At 32.4% G+C, this 22,506-nt stretch overlaps 1 protein-coding gene across 2 annotated transcripts; it reads right to left on the bottom strand.

Annotated features, from left to right (window-relative positions):
• Positions 1 to 17,800: 17,800 nt before the first annotated feature.
• Positions 17,801 to 22,377, bottom strand: LOC145623873 (heavy metal-associated isoprenylated plant protein 3-like). 2 transcript variants are annotated; one of them, XM_081676757.1, is made up of 5 exons: positions 22,208 to 22,377; positions 21,945 to 22,095; positions 21,231 to 21,511; positions 19,521 to 19,608; positions 17,801 to 18,682 (listed from the first exon to the last, which is right to left on the bottom strand). In XM_081676757.1, the coding sequence occupies exons 1-5, from the start codon at positions 22,214 to 22,216 to the stop codon at positions 18,153 to 18,155; spliced, it is 1,059 nt and encodes a 352-aa protein (XP_081532883.1). In that variant the 5' UTR covers positions 22,217 to 22,377; the 3' UTR covers positions 17,801 to 18,152. The 2 variants fall into 2 exon arrangements, with proteins under 2 accessions (XP_081532883.1, XP_081532884.1); XM_081676758.1 differs by having other exon boundaries at positions 22,213 to 22,377.
• Positions 22,378 to 22,506: the final 129 nt, after the last annotated feature.

The following is a 22,506-nucleotide window of genomic DNA, read 5'->3' as shown; positions in this document are numbered from 1 at the left end:
CAAACTTGAGTATTAAACAAAGCAATAAAATGAGATAGAGTTAGAAATGCTCATTGATAATAGAGAAGATCACCATTGAATCTTCAATCTCTCAAATCACCATTGAAATTCCTCACATTCTTTCTCTAAATCTACTCCTAAACTAACCCTAAAAGTAGAGAGAGAGAGAGACTCTCAACTAAGCTAAAATTATGTTCAAAATTATGTCTAAAACTTCTTCAAAAAATCGGTTAATAAAGGTATTTATAGAGGCGCGGAAAAGAGATCGAACAAAGCCGAAAAGTAGGGGAGGAGCGGCCGCGCGGGCAGAGGCACGCGCCCGTGCCCGAGCCACGTGTCCTCGCTGATAAGTGGCGCGCCCGCTCCATTATGTGTTTCTTCAATCTTCTTTGCTGCTTCGTGCACTCGATAATGAACCCGCGAACTCCGGATGATGCATGATGGTAGAGGCAGTAGCTAGGAGCTCTTTGGGGGGGTTTGACACCCCCTCTTTATGGGAGCACGACTCGAGAGCGCAAGAGCTAGAACTTGGAGCATACACTTCCTTGCACCTTGAGCTTTTTTAATGCTATGAGCTTATTCTAAAAGCATCTTCCAACGTGGAAAATCATCAATATCGACACCCAAACCTCGTACAATACCTACAACCACGAAAAGAGAACAAATAAAGGAGAAAACACTTGAAAATCATCAAAATGCACAAAACCATAAAATAACAGAGAAAAGGTAAAACAAAGAGCAAAAGCATGAAACTAAGCATTTATTAAGAAAGAAAGCTATGAAAAGAAGGTAAAAACAACCTAAATATTCATCAAATGGGTGCCATTTATGACACCCATCAATCACCTTTTTGTTCTTGTTTAAAATAACTTTAATTAATTAATTAGTGTTGTTTGATCACTTTAAGCGAACCTTTAATTAATTAATTTCACATAGTATCTTGCGTCAAATAAGAATAGAATTGAATAATTAATTGTTGGTTGATCACTTAAGCCAAGGCGAATCTTGTTTATTTTGTTTAATTCACGAATCTTTAACATTCTAAATAGAGAATAGTTGGTTTGGCAAAAAAGGGCACTGCTACAGTATATTGTTTTCTTTAACTACCCAATATATCCTACATTCCTATGGACATATGGAGTACTACTGTGTACTGTCTACTATATGATGAACATCATTTTTAGAAGTATTCTCCCTTATACTACATGGATGATGTTATAGGTATAGACTTGGACACCTTTATCTCTCATTTTTTATTTTTTATTTTTATTTTTTTTTAATTTTTGTTTTATATATATACTTGTATATAGTTATTATAGTACGAGTACTTTATGAACTTCATATTTACGTATATTAATTGTAAATTTTTAATCGCTAATAATTTTAATTTCACATTAACATAAATTATAAAAAAAAATAGATATTAATATTGTATTCATCGAGATGAATCAAACTAATTTCACTACTAAAATTCGGTCAAATTGCGACCGTTTTTCTACGACCGTCATTAAAATGGTTGCAAAATATGAAATTTACGACCGTCTTAAAAGCGGTCGCAAATTTGCGACCGTTTTTCCCTTTTAAACCGTTGCAAGGGTATTTAAAATAATTCTAAATTATAAAAATCTATTACGACCGTCAAAAATGGTCGTAAATTTTCTAAATTGCGACCATGAATCAAGGTTCCAACAGCCAGACAAGGATTATCTTTGCACGGTGGATGTCATGTGAATAACACCGATCACTTTAAGTTAGTCTTTTATGAGAAAATAAGAACTCCTAGGTACTACAATGGGAGAGTACCTTTAGAGAATTGGGTGGGATGCACCTTTGGACCTTACAATGCAAATACATTACAAGTAGTGTGATACTCATATTATTTATAAAAATTGTTACTCCCTCTGTTCCTAAATTAGATTCCTACTTCTAGCATTTATTCCTTACATAATAGAGAGAAGTACGAATGTAATTTAGGGATGGAGGGAGTATAATTTTAATTATTATTTATACCCATATTATTTCTACTAAATAAACAAATTGCTATAATTTTAATTATTTATACCTCATGTAATATATATAGTTTTTTGTAAATGATATGGTCATATATTGGCCAAACTTTTAACAAAGTAACATTAATTTTTGGAGACATGAGTGGAGAAAACACGGGTCTTGTTCAGACTTACCACTTATAGCTTATTTTCAAAACAACATAGACTGGACAAGAAAACACACACCCGCAATTCTATCAAGTCATGGAATGAAAGACAGTGAATTTTTCAAACTACATATTTTTATTATAAGTTAAAATAAAATATATATATTACATAAATAATATAAAATATATCATTTCATATAAAATATATTATAAAAATAACATAATAGTGAATATGGACTAAATATTCCTCAAGCTCTTAAATACATACTCCTGGGCGGCATACCATTTTTGCACATATAGATCAAAATGTGGTACTATATAGGTAGCAAATAGTTGAAGTTGTATTATTCCGTACATGCCTTTAATAGTTAGGAGTATTCGAAGCAAATTTTCCAAAAATAATTTTTTTTTTTTTTCATTTTCTTCATTACGATATTTACTACTTTTACTTTCCATCTCCTTCAAATCTTCCTCCTCACCCTTCCTATAATCCTCCTCTATCCCATCATTAGACTTTGATATATAGGCGCTACAATGACCCGAGGGGTTATCAAAGCCACAACAGGAAGACATGGATTATCTTTGCACGGTGGGTGACATGTAAATAGCACCGGTCACTTTAAGTTAGGATGCGCACTTTTGGACCTTACAATGCAAGTGCATTACAAGTAGTATGATACTCGTATTATTTATACAACTTGTAACAATTCTAATTATTATTTATACTCGTATTATTTCTTCTAAATAATACAAATTGTTACAATTTTAATTACTTATACCTCATAAATATAGTTTCTTGTAAATGAAATGGTCATATATTGTCCAAGCTTTCAACAAAGTAACATCAATTTTTGGAGACAGGAGTGGAGAAAACATGAGTCTTATTCAGACTTACCACTCATAACTTATTTTCAAAACAACATAGACTTATAATAAATCACGCACCCACATCTCTATCAGGTCTTGGTATGGAAGATAGTGAATTTTACAAACTACATATTTGATACTCCGTTTCTATTTAGTTGATGCGTTTGATTTAGGCACATATATTAAGGAGAGGAGAGAGAGTGAAAAAACAAGTGGTGTAGCTTGTAAATGCAAGGTAAAAAATTTACCCCAAAAAGAAACGTGTCAACTAAAAAAAACTTCCTAAAAAGGAATACATGTCAACTAAAAAGAAACGGAGGTAGTATGTGTTATTAGCAACTACGTTGTATATATGTTGTTTGTAAAAAGTACTAAGAACTATATCAAATTAAAAAGAAACGGGGGTAGTATGTGTTATTAGCCCTCAATTGATTCTGGGCCAGGGTCCCGGTGATATTTCAGTTGTTTAGATTCTACAAGAACTACGGGCTCTGCTTCCCTCCTTTGTTGCTTGCCAGATTCGGAAGGCTTCAAGAGTTGCTGTTAGTAATGCTCACTTGTTAGTAAGAGCTGCAAGGCGCAGGGATTATAAGAATAACGACTTTTGCAATGTAATTCCTACGTGATCAATGCGTGTAAATAAAATCAACTAACTTAGTTTTAGGTATCACGTTGCATTTATTGTTTGGTGATGAAATTGTGAAAAAGAAAAATCTAGTAGAGGCAGTAACTAGGGCTAGAATAGTGATTCCTCCCTAAAAGGAACGTTATTTTAGTACCCTTGCTCCCGAACTCATTTCTAGTACATGTAGACCAATTTGGGCATGGGTAAACTTACCATTCGTGCTAATTATCCCTTGAACTCTAATTGGGAGAAAGGCATGAACGAGATTTATGAGTTTTCCTAAAACTCATTGGCGACTCCTACTTGTTTCTTACAAAAAAGTGTGATGAGAGGATCATTTCTAATTCAAGGTCCCTCTAACAGTCAGGAATTCAAATGCTAATACACCCTTACAAGTGTAAAGTCTTAGGCTTTTAAAATACCATGGGCATTTAAGGAGAAAGATCCCCTACGATGGGAACACCCTCCTTACACCTAGTAACTACAAATTCTTTACCACAAGCAATGATAACACATGCAGCTATGTAGACACCCAAATGTGTCTCCCCAAAACCAAACCCAGTGATGAATACCTTTTATGTCATTTGATTATCAAACAAAGCAAAAGTGTGGAAAGTCTAGTGATGAGGATGTTTTTATTAAAATATCTCTTCTTTCTGTTTTTGAAAATATTTCTTTTCTTACCTTATTTATGAAAAATGTGCATTATATTTTAGTTTGGTCCATGATATGGGTCCAATAATAGTGTATTTGGATGGGTTTTGAAAAGACCTTTCCAACGATATATTATAAGCCCAATTCCGATGAATAATGAGGAAGTTATGGCCAAAATACTAAACTGGACCCGATTTGGTTTTTATATGCAGCCCAATGATCTAGAGGAGGGCCTATTATTAATTATCATTCCTAAATCTATTAGGATTATTTATAGTCTTCTAGAATATTCTAGAAGGTTCTCTTAAATCCTAATGGAGTTAGGATTGATAATTATGTTTTAAAGATTTTGAAATTGAATAAAACTACTCTTTTTTAGAATCCTTATTTTATACGATGTGGAATATATTCAGATTTTATTTTCATGCCTCATAATCTTTATCCAAATTTTATATGGTAGGATAGATCTTGAAATTATCTTTCCAATGATATATTATAATATTAATTCCGAGCTATAACGAAAAAGATATGAATGGAATACAAAACTCTATCCAAAACTGACACCTTTCCACTATTTCGGCCATATATTTTTATCTAAAAAATATTTTAATCTGATTCTAATTGGGTTGGAAAGTAGACTTCAAGAGATTTCCAACGAGATATTATATAACTTATTTGGACTTCCGGGTCAAAAGATATGATAAAAACAAAAACGCGTGAAACTGATTATTAGCGTCTGATGACAAGCATTAACGCTTGGCGCCTGGCGCTAACCTTCAGCGCCTAGCGCTAATGTCCAGCGTCTAGTGCTAATCGATTTTTATTCTCGTTGAAACTCTGATTCGTTTTTTTATCCATTCGACTGATTTTCTCTATAAATAGCCTCTTAAAATTCTGTTTTCAATCATCAATTCTCAACAATCATCAATTCTCATCAATTCTTATTCTTTCTAATTCTCTCTTTCACCAACTCTCATCAAAAAATTCTTGATTCTCTCTCTCCTTCTAACCAACCCTTTTACAAACACAATTCCTCACACATTAGCACTAGACACATCTAGCATAGTTCGAAGTTGCCTTCGCCCTAGACGTGAAAGGTTTTTAATTTCTGAGGGTTTGGTCCCAAATCTCTATTTCAATTATTTAATTTAATTGTTTGATTTATTATTTTTTTTGAAGTTACTAACGCGTGTATTTTGTTATTAGAAAGAGATACAAGGCATCCAAGTAAGTGCTTTAATTGATTTATTGATATTATGATATAGAAATCATGCTTAGTTTGTTATTATTATTCCTAGTATCATGTTAGCATGCTTGATGTTTTGAATGACAATAATGATTCCTAGTATTATGTTTAGGAAAAAGGTTTCTAATATCAAATATGCTTATTATGATTCCTACGATACTTCTTGTATTCTCTTCCTAATATTCATGTTAGTATCATGTTAGGGCTATATATTTGATCTTTACTTTTTAGTGACATGCTAGGGGTTTGTTATTAATTTTGTTAGTATCATTCCTAGGATCTTGCTATTATTATGCTTTAACATGATTATTATGATTATGATTATGATTAATGTTTTGTTGAATTATATAATTTAACGTAATTTGTTAATTTGCAAATTATTTTACGTAATTTGTTAATTTACGAATTATTTAATGTTATTTGTTAATTGACGAATAACTTATATATAATTTTATTATTATCATGTTGCTTGATATTTATTTTATAGTTATTGCTTAATCACGCCTTTTATGCTTGTTAAAGGAAATTGGTACTTGTAATCACGCTTAATAAGATAATTAATAATCTTGTTTAGGGTTAATTTGATTATAATTCAAGTGATCACCAATAATAGTTTTGTTTGTGCATTAATATTCATCCAACATAGGTTAAACAGGTTTAGGGTTAATCCTATTGATTGCATCTTAGTCAGAAAGCGCACATGAATACGATCAGACTAAAGTAGAGGCCTATTATTAGGGCAGGTTCAATCTCTTTTAGGTTTGATTTGTACCTTCATCCCCGAACTATCAGTCATGGTTCCGGACCTATTGGAGTTAACGATCTCTTGGCTCGTTAAGGGGTGTAACCTTCACCTCGTGAACGGTTTACAAGTTCCTAAAACTTGTTGGCGACTCTTTTGCTCTATCTTCTTTCCCTTTGGACGCCACTGTACTTTAGTGTATGATCACAGTGGGGTTCAAGTTTGGGGTAATGCTTGAAATATTCCCTACAGTTTTTGGCGACTCCACTGGGGAGGATTTCTATTTTAAGTCTTGAAATTTATTTCGGCAATAATTTAGAATGAGTGGATAAGACTCGAAAAGTTCTAAGTATTTCATGTGCGTGATTTTGATTAATATTATTGTCATATGCATAAAAAAAGATCTCATTGGAAAGACCGTACCATCCGTAATGAGTTAAAACATAGGATTTTTACACGTAGGAAATTTGAGGAATATCTTTCACAACTAGGATCGAAATAATGCTGCGTAAAACTGGAAAATTTTAACGAGCACAGAAAGCTGCTGATGCATGAAGGAACTAGCGTCAGAAAACAGAGTTTAGCCACTAATTTAACTCTGGCGTCTGGCGACAGTTTCTGTCGTCAGGCGCCAAAGCCAAATATGTTGGCGCCGACCTCTGTTTGCTGGCGCCAAGTTCTTCCAATACCGAGCCATAAATATGCATTCTAATTTTGACCAGTTTTTAGCATTGTTTGCTCGATCCTACTTCCTGATTGAGTTTTTCTCACTTTTCTAAAACTCATATGTGTTCTACATATGGACATAACCCTCTGGGAATTCATGCTCCATCTACCTGATTGAACGCTCTGTGCAACAAAGGGTACATCCGAGAATGTTGAATTCACCAAACCATGGAAGCGAGTTTTTAACTCGCGGTGTCCCATCCACTAGCGCCAACCCTTCAAAAGGTAAGGCTTCTGCGCGGTGCATCCGGACAATTAACCATGGACCCTCTTTGAATAACCCATATCCCGAACTTTAGAGAACTAGAGCCATGGTTAGGTTGCAAACTCATTGCATCATGTTGTGACTACTTGATTACTTGTGCATCTCTTACTTGTGCATACTTATTATGTGACTAAATTAACCGTTTGTTTGACTTGTGCTTAAGATTAAATAAACTAATTAATGACTAAAGGACTTTGCTTAATTAATTAATTAATTAATTTGAGCTAATAAATATGTCTAAAATCAAGTCATAGTCCCTTTAAGTCAACCCGGATTTTTATTCCCGTATACTGCACAAGCGTCAACTTGTTTTGGTCATAGCCGGAGTTCTAGGAAAAACTACGAGTCGTACAACTTATGGATCTGTAGCCCCTAGTTTTATCTTTAATTTGGCGTTGGTTTCATCCCAATAAGAGTCACAGATCAAAAGTCATGACTAAAATACCACAGTCTGTCCAGTTTAATGCATATACATGAAGTCTTAACTTAGTCTTTGTTCGAATCTAGTCACATAGTCTAGCCACATGGTCATGGCACGAGTCTTAACATGTCACTTGCACTCACAATAAAGCACCCACTAATATGTATATACACCATGAACATGTCTTAGGTTCATGTATGAGTCGATTTTTTCCGTCATTTGAGTTGGGGGTACATTCTATTCCTAATTTTTTTCATATCTCTTCATCTACATCATCTTTCCATTCTCTACATGCTTTCTCCATATCAAAACCTTCATTATTCCTACCTTCTTCTATCCATGCATGTTGAATCAAGTTTGAGTCATGTGATTGACAAATAAAAAAAATGAGGGTAATGATGAAACAAATGCACAAGGCAAGCTTCTCACCAAAATTTCATGCTTTCTTCTTCTTTTTTTCAAGCCCATTCCCCAATAAGTCTAGCTTAGGCACCCTTCATCCTCCTTGAATTTATTTCTTAGAGTTTGATCTTTACCCTTCACTTTTTAAATAAAATGAGCATTTATTTCCTTGCATATGATCATTACATTGCATTGCATTAAAAAAAAAAAAAAAAAAAAAAAAAAAAAAAAAAAATATCCATGTCGAACTAAGCACAAGGTATACCAATTATTTGAGGCACCCCTTGTAGCCACATCATATCACCTTTGACCCTTTCAAATATACAATCCTTTCTAGATAAACCACTTTGAGCCTCGTCTAATGATAGACCCTTCATTTTTCAACCCATATCTACCTAACTTTGGGATGAGATTGTGTGCAACGTATGCAATTTTCAATTCATAAAAATCTTGAGTGACTTCAAAATATTAAAATAGCAAAACAATAAGCAAAAAATAAATAAAAGTGTACAAAAGGGTAAGTGTTCCAATGTCTTTGATATGAAAATGTCTTTGATAAGAACACGTCTCAGATTGCGTCTCTTATCAAGTGCTCGATACCGTGCCTGAGAAACATGAATGCCAAGTGAGTGATAGACCGCATGATCGGGATCGCCCACACTTATAAAAATAAAATAGATGCTAAAGCAAAAGAGAAAAGAGAGCTAAAAAAGAGTTAAAAGCCTCAAGCATAAAAATATAAAGATTCAAAAGCAAGGTTGCACACCTTGGGGGCTTATCTAGGGTCTTGAGCCTTTATCCCCTTCTTCTTCAACCTTTAGCCTAACCACGTTACAACCCTTAAAAAGACCTTTTTGAGGTATACACACACTTGTGCGAGGTTTGGCTAGAGCTATGTTCGGCCTGATTCCTAACGGATACGTAGGCAACCTCACATCGAGGTGCGGCCGTAATAAAAATTCATTCATTCATATTTACATTCATAATCGATCATATCAAGGGATCTCCTTTGCTCATCCCTATCTACTTAGAGCTAGAATTGGGGGCGTGATCCCTACATTATTCACTTACCTAGCCTAAAGAGTCACCATCATTTGACTCTTCTCAAAATAATATCTTTCCATACACTTAGTCTTTGCAGCCTAACTTTAGTATCACTTTCACACACCGCACAGATACATAACCAAATATACTTTCCCTTAGGAACCCTTTGTCATGAAATCTTAACATAACGCTAAAGCATGCCATGTCATATCAAAATCGGTCATCAATCATCATTGCATCACAAAGTATGAAGTACTTAGCCTCCGCGCCTAAGTTACCTAAATACTTTCATTATCGAGTCAACTAGGATAGTCTAAGATGTTACAATCCTTGTACTATGATAGACAACGTTAACGGATTAAGCTCATTCAACATGCATCTTCAAAAAACTTTGCTTCTTTCTTTTTCACGTCTTTCTTTTTCGGGAGAAAGTCGATACCCTCCACAAAAATGACGGAAAATTTTTGCTTTTTTGCATTTTCGAGTCGCATGATCACAATACAATGCACACACGTGTCAGTCACGTTGAGTCAACCTCAAGTCAGTCAATCACCTTAGGTCAACCCTAAGAAAAAAACATCAAGCCTTAGGTCAACCCTAAGAAAAGCACTAGCAAAGTCTTTTGGAAATCTTTTGATTTTTACAGGATACAACTATTCAGCAAAGCTCCTATTCGCAGCCAACCAAACAATCGCAACAAACATTCAAGTATCAAAGCTCTATTGTTCAGAGACGCGTGGACATATCATCAAAGCTCTTTTGTTCAGAGACGCATGGACATATCAAAAAGCTCTTTGTTCAGAGACGCGTGGACATATTATCAAAGCTCTTTTGTTTAGAGACGCGTGGACATATTATCAAAGCTCTTTTGTTCAGAGACACGTGGACATATTATCAAAGCTCCTTTGTTCAGAGACGCGTGGACATATTACCAAAGCTCTTTAGTTCAGAGACGCGTGGACATAATATCAAAGCTCTTTTGTTCAGAGACGCGTGGACATATTATCAAAGCTCCTTTGTTTAGAGACGCGTGAACATATTTTCAAAGCTCTTTAGTTCAGAGACGCGTGGACATATTATCAAAGTTCTTTTGTTCAGAGACGCGTGGACATATCATCAAAGCTCTTTTGCTCAGAGACGCGTGGGCATATTATTTAAAAGCTCTTTGTTCATAGGCGCGTGGACATATCATCAAAGCTCTTTTTCTCAGAGACAAGTGGGCATATCATTAAGAAGCTCTTTGTTCTGAGACGCGTGGACATAAATAAAATAAGCTCTTTGTTTAGAGACGCGTGAACATATCCAAAAAAGCTTTATTGTTCAGAGGCGAGTGAACAACAAAACATCAAGATGGCGTTCCCTAGCTTGTGGAAAGTTGTCACAACAGCAAAGGCAGCAACAAATCGGTTACCTCCAGAGACGTGTGCTCGACGGTGCATGATACGCATTTCTTTAAGTCTCTTATCTGTTTTAACTAACGATAGTTTTGTAGGTATCGGTGTTACAAGATTGATTTAGGATCGCAGAACGTTCAGGATCATTCTCCGTCCCTATCGATACATTGACTTTTGTTTTCCAAACTTGCGTCTCTCCAAACTCAGTCAAAGTGGGGGCTTCTGTAGACACCCAAATGTGTCTCCCCAAAACCAAACCCAGTGATGAATACCTTTAATGTCATTTGATTATCAAACAAAGAGAAAGTGTGGAAAGTCTAGTGATGAGGATGCTTTTATTATAATATCTCCTTTCTGTTTTTGAAAATATTTCTTTTCTTACCTTATTTATGAAAAACGTGCATTCTAGTTTAGTTTGGTCCATGATATGGGTCCAATAATAGTGTATTTTGAAGGGTTTTGAAAAGACCTTTCCAGCGATATATTATCAGCTCAATTCCGATGAATAATGAGGAAGTTATGGCCAATATACTAAACTGGACCCGATTTGGTTTTTATATACAGCCCAATGATCTAGAGGAGAGCCTATTATTAATTATCATTCCTAAATCTATTAGGATTTATTATAGTCTTCTAGAATATTCTAGAAGGTTCTCTTAAATCCTAATGGAGTTAGGATTGATAATTATGTTTTAAAGAGTTTGAAATTGAATAAAACTACTCTTTTTTAGAATCCTTGTTTAGTACGAAGTGGAATATATTCAGATTTTATTTTCATGCCTCATAATTTTTATCCAAATTTTATATGTTCGGATAGATCTTGAAATTATCTTTCCAATGATATATTATAATATTAATTCCGAGCTATAACGAAAAAGATATGAATGGAATACAAAACTCTATCCAAAACTGACACCTTTCCACTATTTCGGCCATATATTTTTATCTAAAAATTATTTTAATCTGATTCTAATTGGGTTGGAAATTAGACTTCAAGAGATTTCAACGACATATTATATGCCTTATTTGGACTTCCGAATCAAAAGATATGATAAAAACAAAAACGCGTGAAACTGATTATTAGCGTCTGACGACAAGCATTAGCGCCTAGCGCTAAGGCTTGGCACCTGGCGCTAACCTTCAGCGCCTGGCGCTAATATTAAGCGTCTGATGCTAATCGAGTTTTATTCTCGTTGAAACTCTGATTCGTTTTTTTATCCATCCGAATGATTTTCTCTATAAATAGCCTCTTAAAATTCTGTTTTTAATCATCAATTCTCAACAATCATCAATTCTCATCAATTCTTATTCTTTCTAATTCTCTCTTTCACCAACTCTTATCAAGAATTCTTAATTCTCTCTCTCTTTCTAACCAACCATTTTACAAACACAATTCCTCACACATTAGCACTAGACACACGTAGCATAGTTCGAAGTTGCCTTCGCCCTAGACGTAAAAGGTTTTAATTTCTGAGGGTTTGGTCTCAAATCTCTATTTCAATTATTTAATTTAATTGTTTGATTTATTATTTTCCTTGAAGTTACTAACGCGTGTATTTTGTTATTAGAAAGAGATACGAGGCATCCAAGTAAGTGTTTTAATTGATTTATTGATATTATGATATAGAAATCATGCTTAGGTTGTCATTATGATTCTTAGTATCATGTTAGGATGCTTGATGTTTTGAATGACAATAATGATTCCTAGTATTATGTTTAGGGAAAAGGTTTCTAATATCAAATATGCTTATTATGATTCCTGCGATGCTTCCTGTATTCTCTTCTTAATATTCATGTTAGTATCATGTTAGGGCTATATATTTGATCTTTATTTTTTAGTGACATGTTAGGGTTTGTTATTAATCTTGTTAGTATCATGGCTAGGATCTTGCTATTATTTTGCTTTAACATAATTATTATGATTATGATTATGATTAATGTTTTGTTGAATTATATAATTTAACGTAATTTGTTAATTTGCAAATTATTTTACGTAATTTGTTAATTTACGAATTATTTAATGTTATTTGTTAATTGACGGATAACTTATATATAATTTGATTATTATCATGTTGCTTGATATTTATTTTATTGTTATTGCTTGATCACGCCTTTTATGTTTGTTAAAGGGAATTGGTACTTGTAATCACGCTTAATAAGATAATTAATAATCTTGTTTAGGGTTAATTTGATTATAATTCAAGTGAACACCAATAATAGTTTTGTTTGTGTATTAATATTCCACCAACATAGATTAAACAGGTTTAGGGTTAATCCTATTGATTGCAAGTTAGTCAGAAAGCGCACATGAATACAATCAGAATAAAGTAGAGGCTTATTATTAGGGCAGGTTCAATCTCTTTTAGGTTGGATTTGTACCTTCATCCCCAAAATACCAGTCATGGTTCCAGACCTATTGGAGTTAACGATCTCTTGGATCGTTAAGGGGTGTTGGATCGTTAAGGGGTGTAACCTTCACCTCGTGAACGGTTTACAAGTTCCTAAAACTTGTTGGCGACTCTTTTGTTCTATCTTCTTTCCCTTTGGACGCCACTGTACTTTAGTGTATGATTACAGTGGGGTTCAAGTTTAGGGTAATGCTTGAAATATTCCCTACAAGCTACCACCATTAAAGTTTTTAACAAGCCAAGGTAGCATTTTACGATAGAGAGTTTTCAATTTTATATGTAACAAACCACCAAAACTAACTTCTTCAACAGCTTGTTTTTGTTTAACACTAAAATTTTGCACCAAACTTTCCAAGGTATGTAGTCTACACCTTGTAATCACACGTCTCTAGACCCTTAATAATTATTAAAAAAATAAATAAATAAAATAAAAAGTAACTAAAACGATATAGACTACAATAAAATATAATAAGAAAATGCAAATCAAGAATCATTGAAAACAAGTTCTATTATAGTGAAGTATCAGAATCAGAATCGGAATCCAATTCCAATTGAGGACTCCTCTTTCTCTTCTTTACATTAGATATTGTTTTGACATTCTTACATACTGTTTTGACCATAGCAGACTCTTCGGGCACAGTTTTGGCCTTCTTAGGTACTGTTTTGGCCTTAGAAAAATCTTTAGGCGTTGCTTTTCCCTTTTGATCAAATTACTACACAGAAATTACCAAAAATTACCAATTAATAAAATACTCCTGGGACAATTTAGGTTGTATGCAAAAAAGTTACCCAGACAAACTCTTATGTAAAAAGTGACCATTTTAACTGCGAAAGTGACTCTTTTAATTGCATAAAGTGACCCTTTTCACTGCATAAAGTGACCATTTTAAATGTATAAGTTGACCCTTTGTGTGCATATAAGTTACCCTTTTAACTACATAGAGTGACCTTTGTTATGCATATAAGTGACACATATAACACATAATATTACTCCCCTTTACTTTGATTTCTAAACACGATGACATACTGCCTATTTTCATACCCTACCTAAAACCAAGGTCAATTCCAATTAATGTACTCTGCCTAAAATCTAAGCAAAAAAATAACATAGAGCAAATTCTGAAAAATAATATGTACTAGTTATTGGACATATAACAACACATTAATAAGCAATTTATAAGCAAGTAAATACAATAATCAATACCAATTATCATAATCTCCCTTTAAAAAAGAAAAAACCCAAAGAGAAAATTCTGAATAATAACATGCAAAAGTTGTTTAACACGTAACAACGCATGTATAAGCAATTTTTAACCAATTAAATACAATGAACAAAAAATTAAAGCAAAATTAAACACATTAACTTCAAATTCAATTCCAATTATCATAATCTCCATAAAAAAACAAGCAAAAAAATCAAGTGCAAACTCTAAAAATAACATGCACTAGTAAGGGTCTGTTCTTTTACGTTGAAATTCAGTTCAGTTCAGCTCAGTTCAGTTCAGTTCAATTCAGTTCAGTTCAGTTCAGCTCAACTCCTAATTTCCTTCTCTTATAAAATATTCATTTCAGTTCAGTTCAGTTCAGCTCAGTTCAGTTCAGCTTAATTCAGTTCAGTTCAGTTCAATTCACCTGAGTTCAGAGAACAGACCTAATTCGACATATAACAACACATTTATAAGTGAAAATTGAGTTGCAAATTTTGAAAAAATCATGAAAAAAATTAAGAAAACACTCCTTCAGCATCTGACGACTTTTTTGTACTCTTCTTATTCCCCATTGCAAAATCAAACACTACAAAAAGGAAAAGGAAAACAAAATACAAAAACCTAAAAATCGAAGAATCAAAACAACTAAAACTAACAAAAATCTCATAAAATTAAGTAAACAAACCTGAATGCAGCAAATAACAACTTCACAAGTGAAAGGGAAGAGAGAAAATCGCCGATTAAAGAGATGTTGAAGAGAGAGAAAATCGCAAGTTGAAGAGAGAGAAAATCGCTAGTTGAGGAAGAAAGAAGAGAGTGAAAGAAGTTTTTAAATGAATGAGGAAGAGAGAAAATTTTGAAGTTAAAGTTTCTGACACGTGTGAATGTGTGATTAAATAAGGAAACAAAATTGTTATTTGTTGCCCAACCCGATTTACACTAATTAGTGTAAATTGGATGTTACGGAGTAATAAACATTTGTGATCATATTTATAATTTAGTTATGAATTTTAAAATCAATTTCCACATAACAAACTAACATCAACTAATAAAATCACATTATTAATTGCATAAAATTAATTAAAAATTGTCTAAAAGAAGCAATAAGTTAATCAAAATTTTATGCAAAAAATCTTTTAGTGAGACTTATTTTTAAAATACCTGTGCCATTCGGTCTTACATTTAGAAAAAATAGACCCAGCTTCAATTTGGCCAATAATTTGATCGGACTTATATTAGGCAATGCGTGCAATTCACACTCGTTTTTCGCGTTTTATCCCCCTTCTTTTCATATTTTTCTTTTATTCCACCTAATAATCTATACTTAGTTAGTATTTAAAAACACAAACCACAAATTTTTCATATGACACATGGCATCACAATTCACAAGTCACTCATCACCCTATATGCCACATGACACCTCTCTTAATATGTATATTTAAATCTTAATGCAACTTGCAAATTCAAGTAAGAAAATAAAGTGTTTCATTTTCACCATAATAAAATAATGTTCAATTAATTAGTATACATTACATAAACATATGAATTTTTATAAAAATTGTCTTTTCATATCCTAGACTTTAAATATAATTTAAATTAATATGTCATTTCATATCCTAGACTTTAAATATAATTTAAATTAATATGTCATTTCATATCCCACATTCTTTCATGTATATATATCTAACTAAATTCCTTCATGTTCTCACTATTTTTTCTTTTAAGTTTTAGAAATGAAACAATTACTTTGTATAAAAGCATACCTACTATGAATATGATTAACCCAAGTAACAACCCGTACATTGTACGGGCCAAAAGGCTAGTTAATTTTTAGAACTTAAACCATCAACTTTTTTTTTTTTAAAGGAAAACCATCAACTACTCTCTTCCATGTGGCCTATGTTTTTTCTCTTTTACCTTCTTCAAGTCAAATACCAACTAGTGTGTGCTATGTGCGATATCCCAAATTACTATTTTGTACTTTATACTTCTTAAATTTGATAATTATGTTCAACTATTTGTATAGCAAGTGTGTGATCCGGACGTTTCCTTGGATGTTACGGTTTTTTTTACCTCATATGTATCCTCATATGTATTTATTTTTTAATCTTGTGAAAAATAAATAAATAAAATAACCTCTAATTTGAAAAGAATATATAATGCTAATTATGTAAAATTTAAAACACTAATAAAAGTTGGTTGAGATGGTAAGTGTATAACCGTTATTTGTTTGAGATTGTCGGTTCAAATCTAGATCAAACCATAATTTATTTTGTTAAATAAAGTTGCAAGCTTACGTGTCGCATGTATTTTGAATAGTGACGTGGCCTTGTAACATGGTGTCTTATACGTTGAAGAGTGCCACGTGACACAATTCCTGTAAAAGGAACATCTTATATTATATTGTATAGATGTTTTTGTTTGTAACTAGCTTTTTGGCCCGTTCAATGCACAACTTGTTACTTGGGTTAATTATTTTCATATGTTTTTTTTTGGGTTAATTATTTTCATATGTAGGTATGCTTTTATACGTAGTAATTTTTTATTTCTAAAACTTATGAGAAAAAAATAGTGAGAGTAGAACTGTGAAGAAGATGAAGGAATTTAGTTAGATATATATACATGAAGATTGTGGGATATGAAATGACATATTAGTTTAAATTTTATTTAAAGTCTATGAGATTAAAAGACAATTTTTATTATAATTCATATGAATATGTAATATGTACTAATTAATTGAACTCTATTTTATTATGGTGGAAATGAAACACTTCATTTTCTTACTTGAATTTACAAGTTGTACAATGCATTAAGACTTAATGATAAATATTAAAGGAGGTGACAAGTGGCATATGGGGGTATCGAGTGACTTGTGAGGTCATGTGTCATATGAATAATTTGTGGTTTGTGTTTTTAAATACTGAGTTTTTTGGTGGCTTTTTTGTTAGCTTTTGGCTTTTGGCTTTTGGCTTTTTTATGAGGTCAAACAGCCAAAAAATGTGTTTGGTAATTGGCTTTTTAGCCAGTGAAAAAGCTAGCTTTTAAGCCAAAATGAAAAAGCTGCTTTGAGTAGCTTTTTTTTGTTGGCTTTTGGCTTGTTGGCCCACAAATTATCTAATAAATAGCCAATTATCAACAATTAATTTACCAAACACTTTTATAAACAGTCAGCTTTAACAGCCAATTTCAAAAGTCATTATAAACAGCCAAACAAACCAGCTGGTCAAACAAGCCAAGTGAACCATCCAACAGCCAACCGCCAACAGCCACTTGCCAAACAAGGCCATAGATATAGATGAGAATTTTGACCAAAATGAGTTGATTTTTATTCAAGAATTTAGAGGGTTGGCTATGTTGATTCCTTAATTTGGTTGATTAAAGTTGAATTCGTTAATTTGTAAAAAGCTTAAATTGGAGCTATTTTAAATTGTATTCTGAATATCAATCCAAATATTAGTTGTCAAATATTAAGTTTTGCATTGTTATGTATCATTTCAAATGTCCAAATAACAAAACAACTACAATAAATTATATAATCTGATAATTTTAGTAAACATATTTATTCAAACATCCAACACAATCAAGTAGGCCAAAACATAAACCAACAAATATAACCATCTAATTAGCAAACAAGGCAATGTGATCATAAAACCAAGTATCAAAGTGTTATTATTGATCATCACATTAATATGTACAAAAGCAAAAACATTTCTAATTTTCTATAAATCTTCAGTCATTTTACCACCTCTTTTCCTTTCTTACCAACACAAAAATTTTACATATTAAGTACTAAAGTAATCTCCTTTCCACTCCCATGCTATTGCTAATACATAATTTTCCAAGAGAAAAAGAGCAGAAAAGGCCAGGCTAGCTAACTCAGCTCTTGTTAGATAAATTATCATCCTCCATTAAGATTTGCCTCACTAATTAAGTATATACAAGTTTAATAAGTGGTAGAACTAGACTAAACCAAAACAATCCATATCCTAACCCGATCACATAATAGAACAGGCGTTCGGATTCTCATCACTGAACATCTGAGGTGGCTGAGAGTACTCGGGTTCGTGCCAATAATCTGTAACTTGGTGACTATAGCTGCTGCTTTCCCCATGCTGCCTTGGGTCATAAGTGTATGCATGAGCACCAAACCCATAAGCATAAGGATTATACTCCATTTTGTTAACCTCAATTTTAGTCACATTTTCTGCCTTTCCTTCTCCCGCGTCTTTCTTTCCTCCTCCACCACCACCTTCCTTGTTCTCACCACCTCCTTTAGCCTTTTCACCACCTTCTTTCGGCTTATCAGATGCTCCACCACCACCTTCTTTAGGTTTTTCTTTATCTCCGCCGCCACCTTCCTTGCCTTTCTTGTCACCACCGCCTCCTTCATCCTTCTTTGCCGGAGCAGCAAGCTCTACATTTCTCTTTAGCTTTACATTCAAGTAAGGTAGCATCTCTTTCATGTTCATTGACCCCTTGACCGTGATTGTATCCTTTTGTAAGTCCACATTAACATCTTGTACACCTACCAAATCAAAACAAATATCATTAATAATTTACCAAAAACAAAAAGTTCCTTTGCTATCTTTTGTTTCAATTTGAATTTTAATAATTTCGAGTACGAAAATTAGGTTTAAATTCTCTCAATTGTACAAGAAAGTTCCTTATTAAAAAGTTAAGTTAGGTGCCTTCGTCTTTACTTGTTAGACGCGTCAATTTGACACTCTTACATTTGAGAGGAAGAATCAAATTTTGTTTCTATGCACAAATGCTTGAATAGTGACACCGTGTACCTCATAATAACACTTCCAAATTCTACTATTCTAAAAGTTTGTTTAATGGTCCACTTAAATTATTATAGTACAAGTTCTCAAAAAAAAAAAAAAAAAAAAAAATTTATTATAGTACAAAATTTGAAAATAACTATTTATATCAAATTTCTTAAATTATCATATTGAAATTGAGTAGTTGTGAGGATGAGAAAAAGTTAAATTAATAAAGTAAAACAACTAATCATAAACGTCCAAACATACTAATTATAAAAAGTAAAATGATTTTTTCAATCTAATGTCTTTAATTATTACAAGGATATAAAAGTCCAACAATAACACAATATCATCAAATTAATTTTTCAAAGGTAAGAAAAAGAAATATTAGAAAACCTATTCACGAGTTTTACATATCACTTGTACCAAATTATATTTCTCACTGTCACCGTAAGAAAAGTATGAAAATTGAAAAATATGTACTCGTATTAGTCGTATGAAATATGAAAATAATGAAGTTTCTAGTGAATTTAATTAGCACAAAAATGGTGATTGGCTAGTAAAGCATGCTAAAGTTTGTAAACCAAAATCACTCACCATCACACTTAGCGACAATTTTCTTAATTTTCTGAGCACATCCTTCACAGTGTACCCTCGTCTTCAATAATACGGTAGCGACTTGAGGCTGCATAAACCAATTATTTTTAATATAAAGTTAGTAAATGTCAATCAACAAAAAAATTATTAATGACTATACACATACATCATCTACCTTAATTTCTCCAATAATTAATAATTTTAATAAAATTTTATTTAAAGTTAATCAGCATCAAATACAGATTAAGACTAATAATTTATACTTTTCTCTATACCAATTCATTAAATATATCACTATCAATACTTACACGGATGAACTAACAAGTATTGTATAGAAATTAAAAATTAATTTAGAAACATGAAAGGTTTTTAAATAATTATATTCCGTGATTAATTATTCAAATTATAGCTAAACTAATCCCACCAATTGTAATTACGTAATCAACATAATCGAATCGTTTCTTTTCGTCCACACATGATCAATATGATAACGCGACAAATACGTAAGCTGTGCTTAATTACAAAAACACTTAAATTATTAATCTGATTACGATGATAATCATTATTAGTGGATTGGCCTTATTAGAATGGAGGAAAGAAAACAAAAACTACCAAACTATTAATTAATTGATTTTACTTTGTGCAACAATATCCTTTCGGCATGAATCAAGTTGGACCTTCGGTTAAAATGTTATAATCAAACAATAAATAGTCTATATGGAAGGCTATGAATTTTCGAAGGTAGAAAACGAAATATTCTATTCACTCGAATCCATAAGTCACATTTGACGGTGTAATTAATAGTTTAAACTAGTGATGTGACAACTAAATTAAAATACGAATATAGGGGAGTATTTGCTAGGTCTCACATAATAGGTGGCATAATGTGACATTCTCTCTAACAAAAATATGAAATCAATTACGAAATATTAGTATTTTTAATTTCGAGCACACGGAATATACGCTATTAATCGATCATGAGCACGCTCCTAGCACACACACACTGGTTCTATCCTATCATAGTTTCAATTAGATAATAGGTTGACATTTTAACAACCATGAGATTCCCCCAAACATGGCATGTTAAATGTTAGAAATTCACAAATCAATATACTGTAACACTATTAGAAAATGTATATTTGATGCTTATACATTAAGCAAAACTCTTCAACTAATTTTTGGTAAGATATTACCATACGCTATACAAAACTAGTCATAGTAAACTTGAGTTCTTAGCTAAGTTCTTTTGTTGTGGATAAAGTAGACCCGATATTAACATGTTTAATACAAGCAACAAGCAAGATTTTATACTAAAGTTCACAACACAAAAGATGAAACATAAGAATATTCCAAATATACCCTTCTTTTTGACATGTAATAGTAGTTACAAGTTACTCGTACAACATATAACCATTTACTCCAATAACTTACATAAATTGATAAAAATATATAAATACAGGTCAAAATAAAACGTCGATTGTTGTAATTAATGTTATAGTATACTATATCCACTTTCAGCTTTGTATATACTCCATATCATTTCCCTTAAAATAAATGAACTTTTATCAATCTTTTAAGCCATACAATTAACCTTTTATGTGATCCAATTTGTGAACCATGTAAAACCACTAATTAAAATAAAGGAAGAAGTCAAAAACAGACTAGCTCAAATTCTCAAAACAAAGAGAAATAATCAAATAAATAAAATACCTCTTTAGGCTTTTCCTTCTCTTTCTCCTTCTTATCCTCTGACTTCTTAACATCGGATTTTGCTTCTGACTTTTTCTCACCGCCGCCGCCGCCGCCACCATCAGACTTTTTCTCACCACCACCCCCGCCTTCCTTATTAGGCGGCTTATTTGGTTGAAAAGATAACAATTCCACCTTCTTCTTAGTTTTCTCCTCCACTCTTTCCTTAATCTTTACTGGGTCCACTTTCCCAACCACCGTTAGTTTGCCTGCTGAACAATCCGTCTTTATACTCTCCACTCCTACAATTTCACACACCAAACAAACTTTTAGTAAAACAAATTTACAATTCTGCTGCAGCGCGTAGACAGAGCCTACAGCAGAATTTAATGATGTAGACAAGATTTGATCTGATTACACCATACCAAACAAGTACTACTATAATCAATTTACAATTCTGCTCAAACAGAGTCTCCGGCAGAATGTAATGATGTAGGCGGGATTTGATAACAAACTAGTATTGGTAACGGACTAAAGGTTCTATTTATTTCAAAATTAAAATAAAATGATAAAAATTCGGAAATGTTGAAAACTGAAACGGAAAATTAGGAAGAAGAAAGAAATAACCGGTTGAATTAATTAATTACAAGTGTAAATTGTGAAATTAAAAGTAAAATTAAATATTCATTAATTTCAATTTTTCGAGGACTTTTAGAAAACTCATTGAAATCTTACCATTAAAATTCTTGATTGATCGTCGGACTTTCTTAGCACAACCTTCACAATGCATATCAAACTTCAAAACAACGGTGGTTGAACCGCCGTCACCACCACCGCCGCCACCCTTTTTGGGTCCATCATTGTTCTTCTGATCTCCATCTTTTTTCTGCCCATATAACAAAATTCAAATTATTGATATAAAATTCAAATTATTGGTATAAAATTATGGAAAGATTAAAACTTTAATGAAGATATGAAGAGAAATTAGGAAAACTAACCTCACCCATGAGTGAATTTGTTAGTAGAAGATGAAATTTCTAATTTCAGAATTATGGGTATGTTATTTTTTTTGTTGGAAAAAAAATGACAAGGGTTTGTTTGTTTGGAGGGTAAGAAAAGTATTGTCTTCTCAAAGAGAGGAATTAATATTTGATCGAACAAGGAGATTGTCTAATTTGAGTGAATATATATAGATGAAGTCAAGGTGGAAATTTCCTAATTTATTTAATTATTTTTAATTGCAACTTCTATTTATTTTTTTTTATTTTTTTTTATTTTTTTTTATTTTATTTTTTAA

This window comes from Chenopodium album, chromosome 3, assembly GCF_948465745.1.
Source record: "Chenopodium album chromosome 3, dcCheAlbu1.1, whole genome shotgun sequence".
Classification (NCBI taxonomy): Eukaryota; Viridiplantae; Streptophyta; class Magnoliopsida; order Caryophyllales; family Amaranthaceae; genus Chenopodium; species Chenopodium album.
This window is presented reverse-complemented; position numbering and strand designations above follow the sequence as displayed.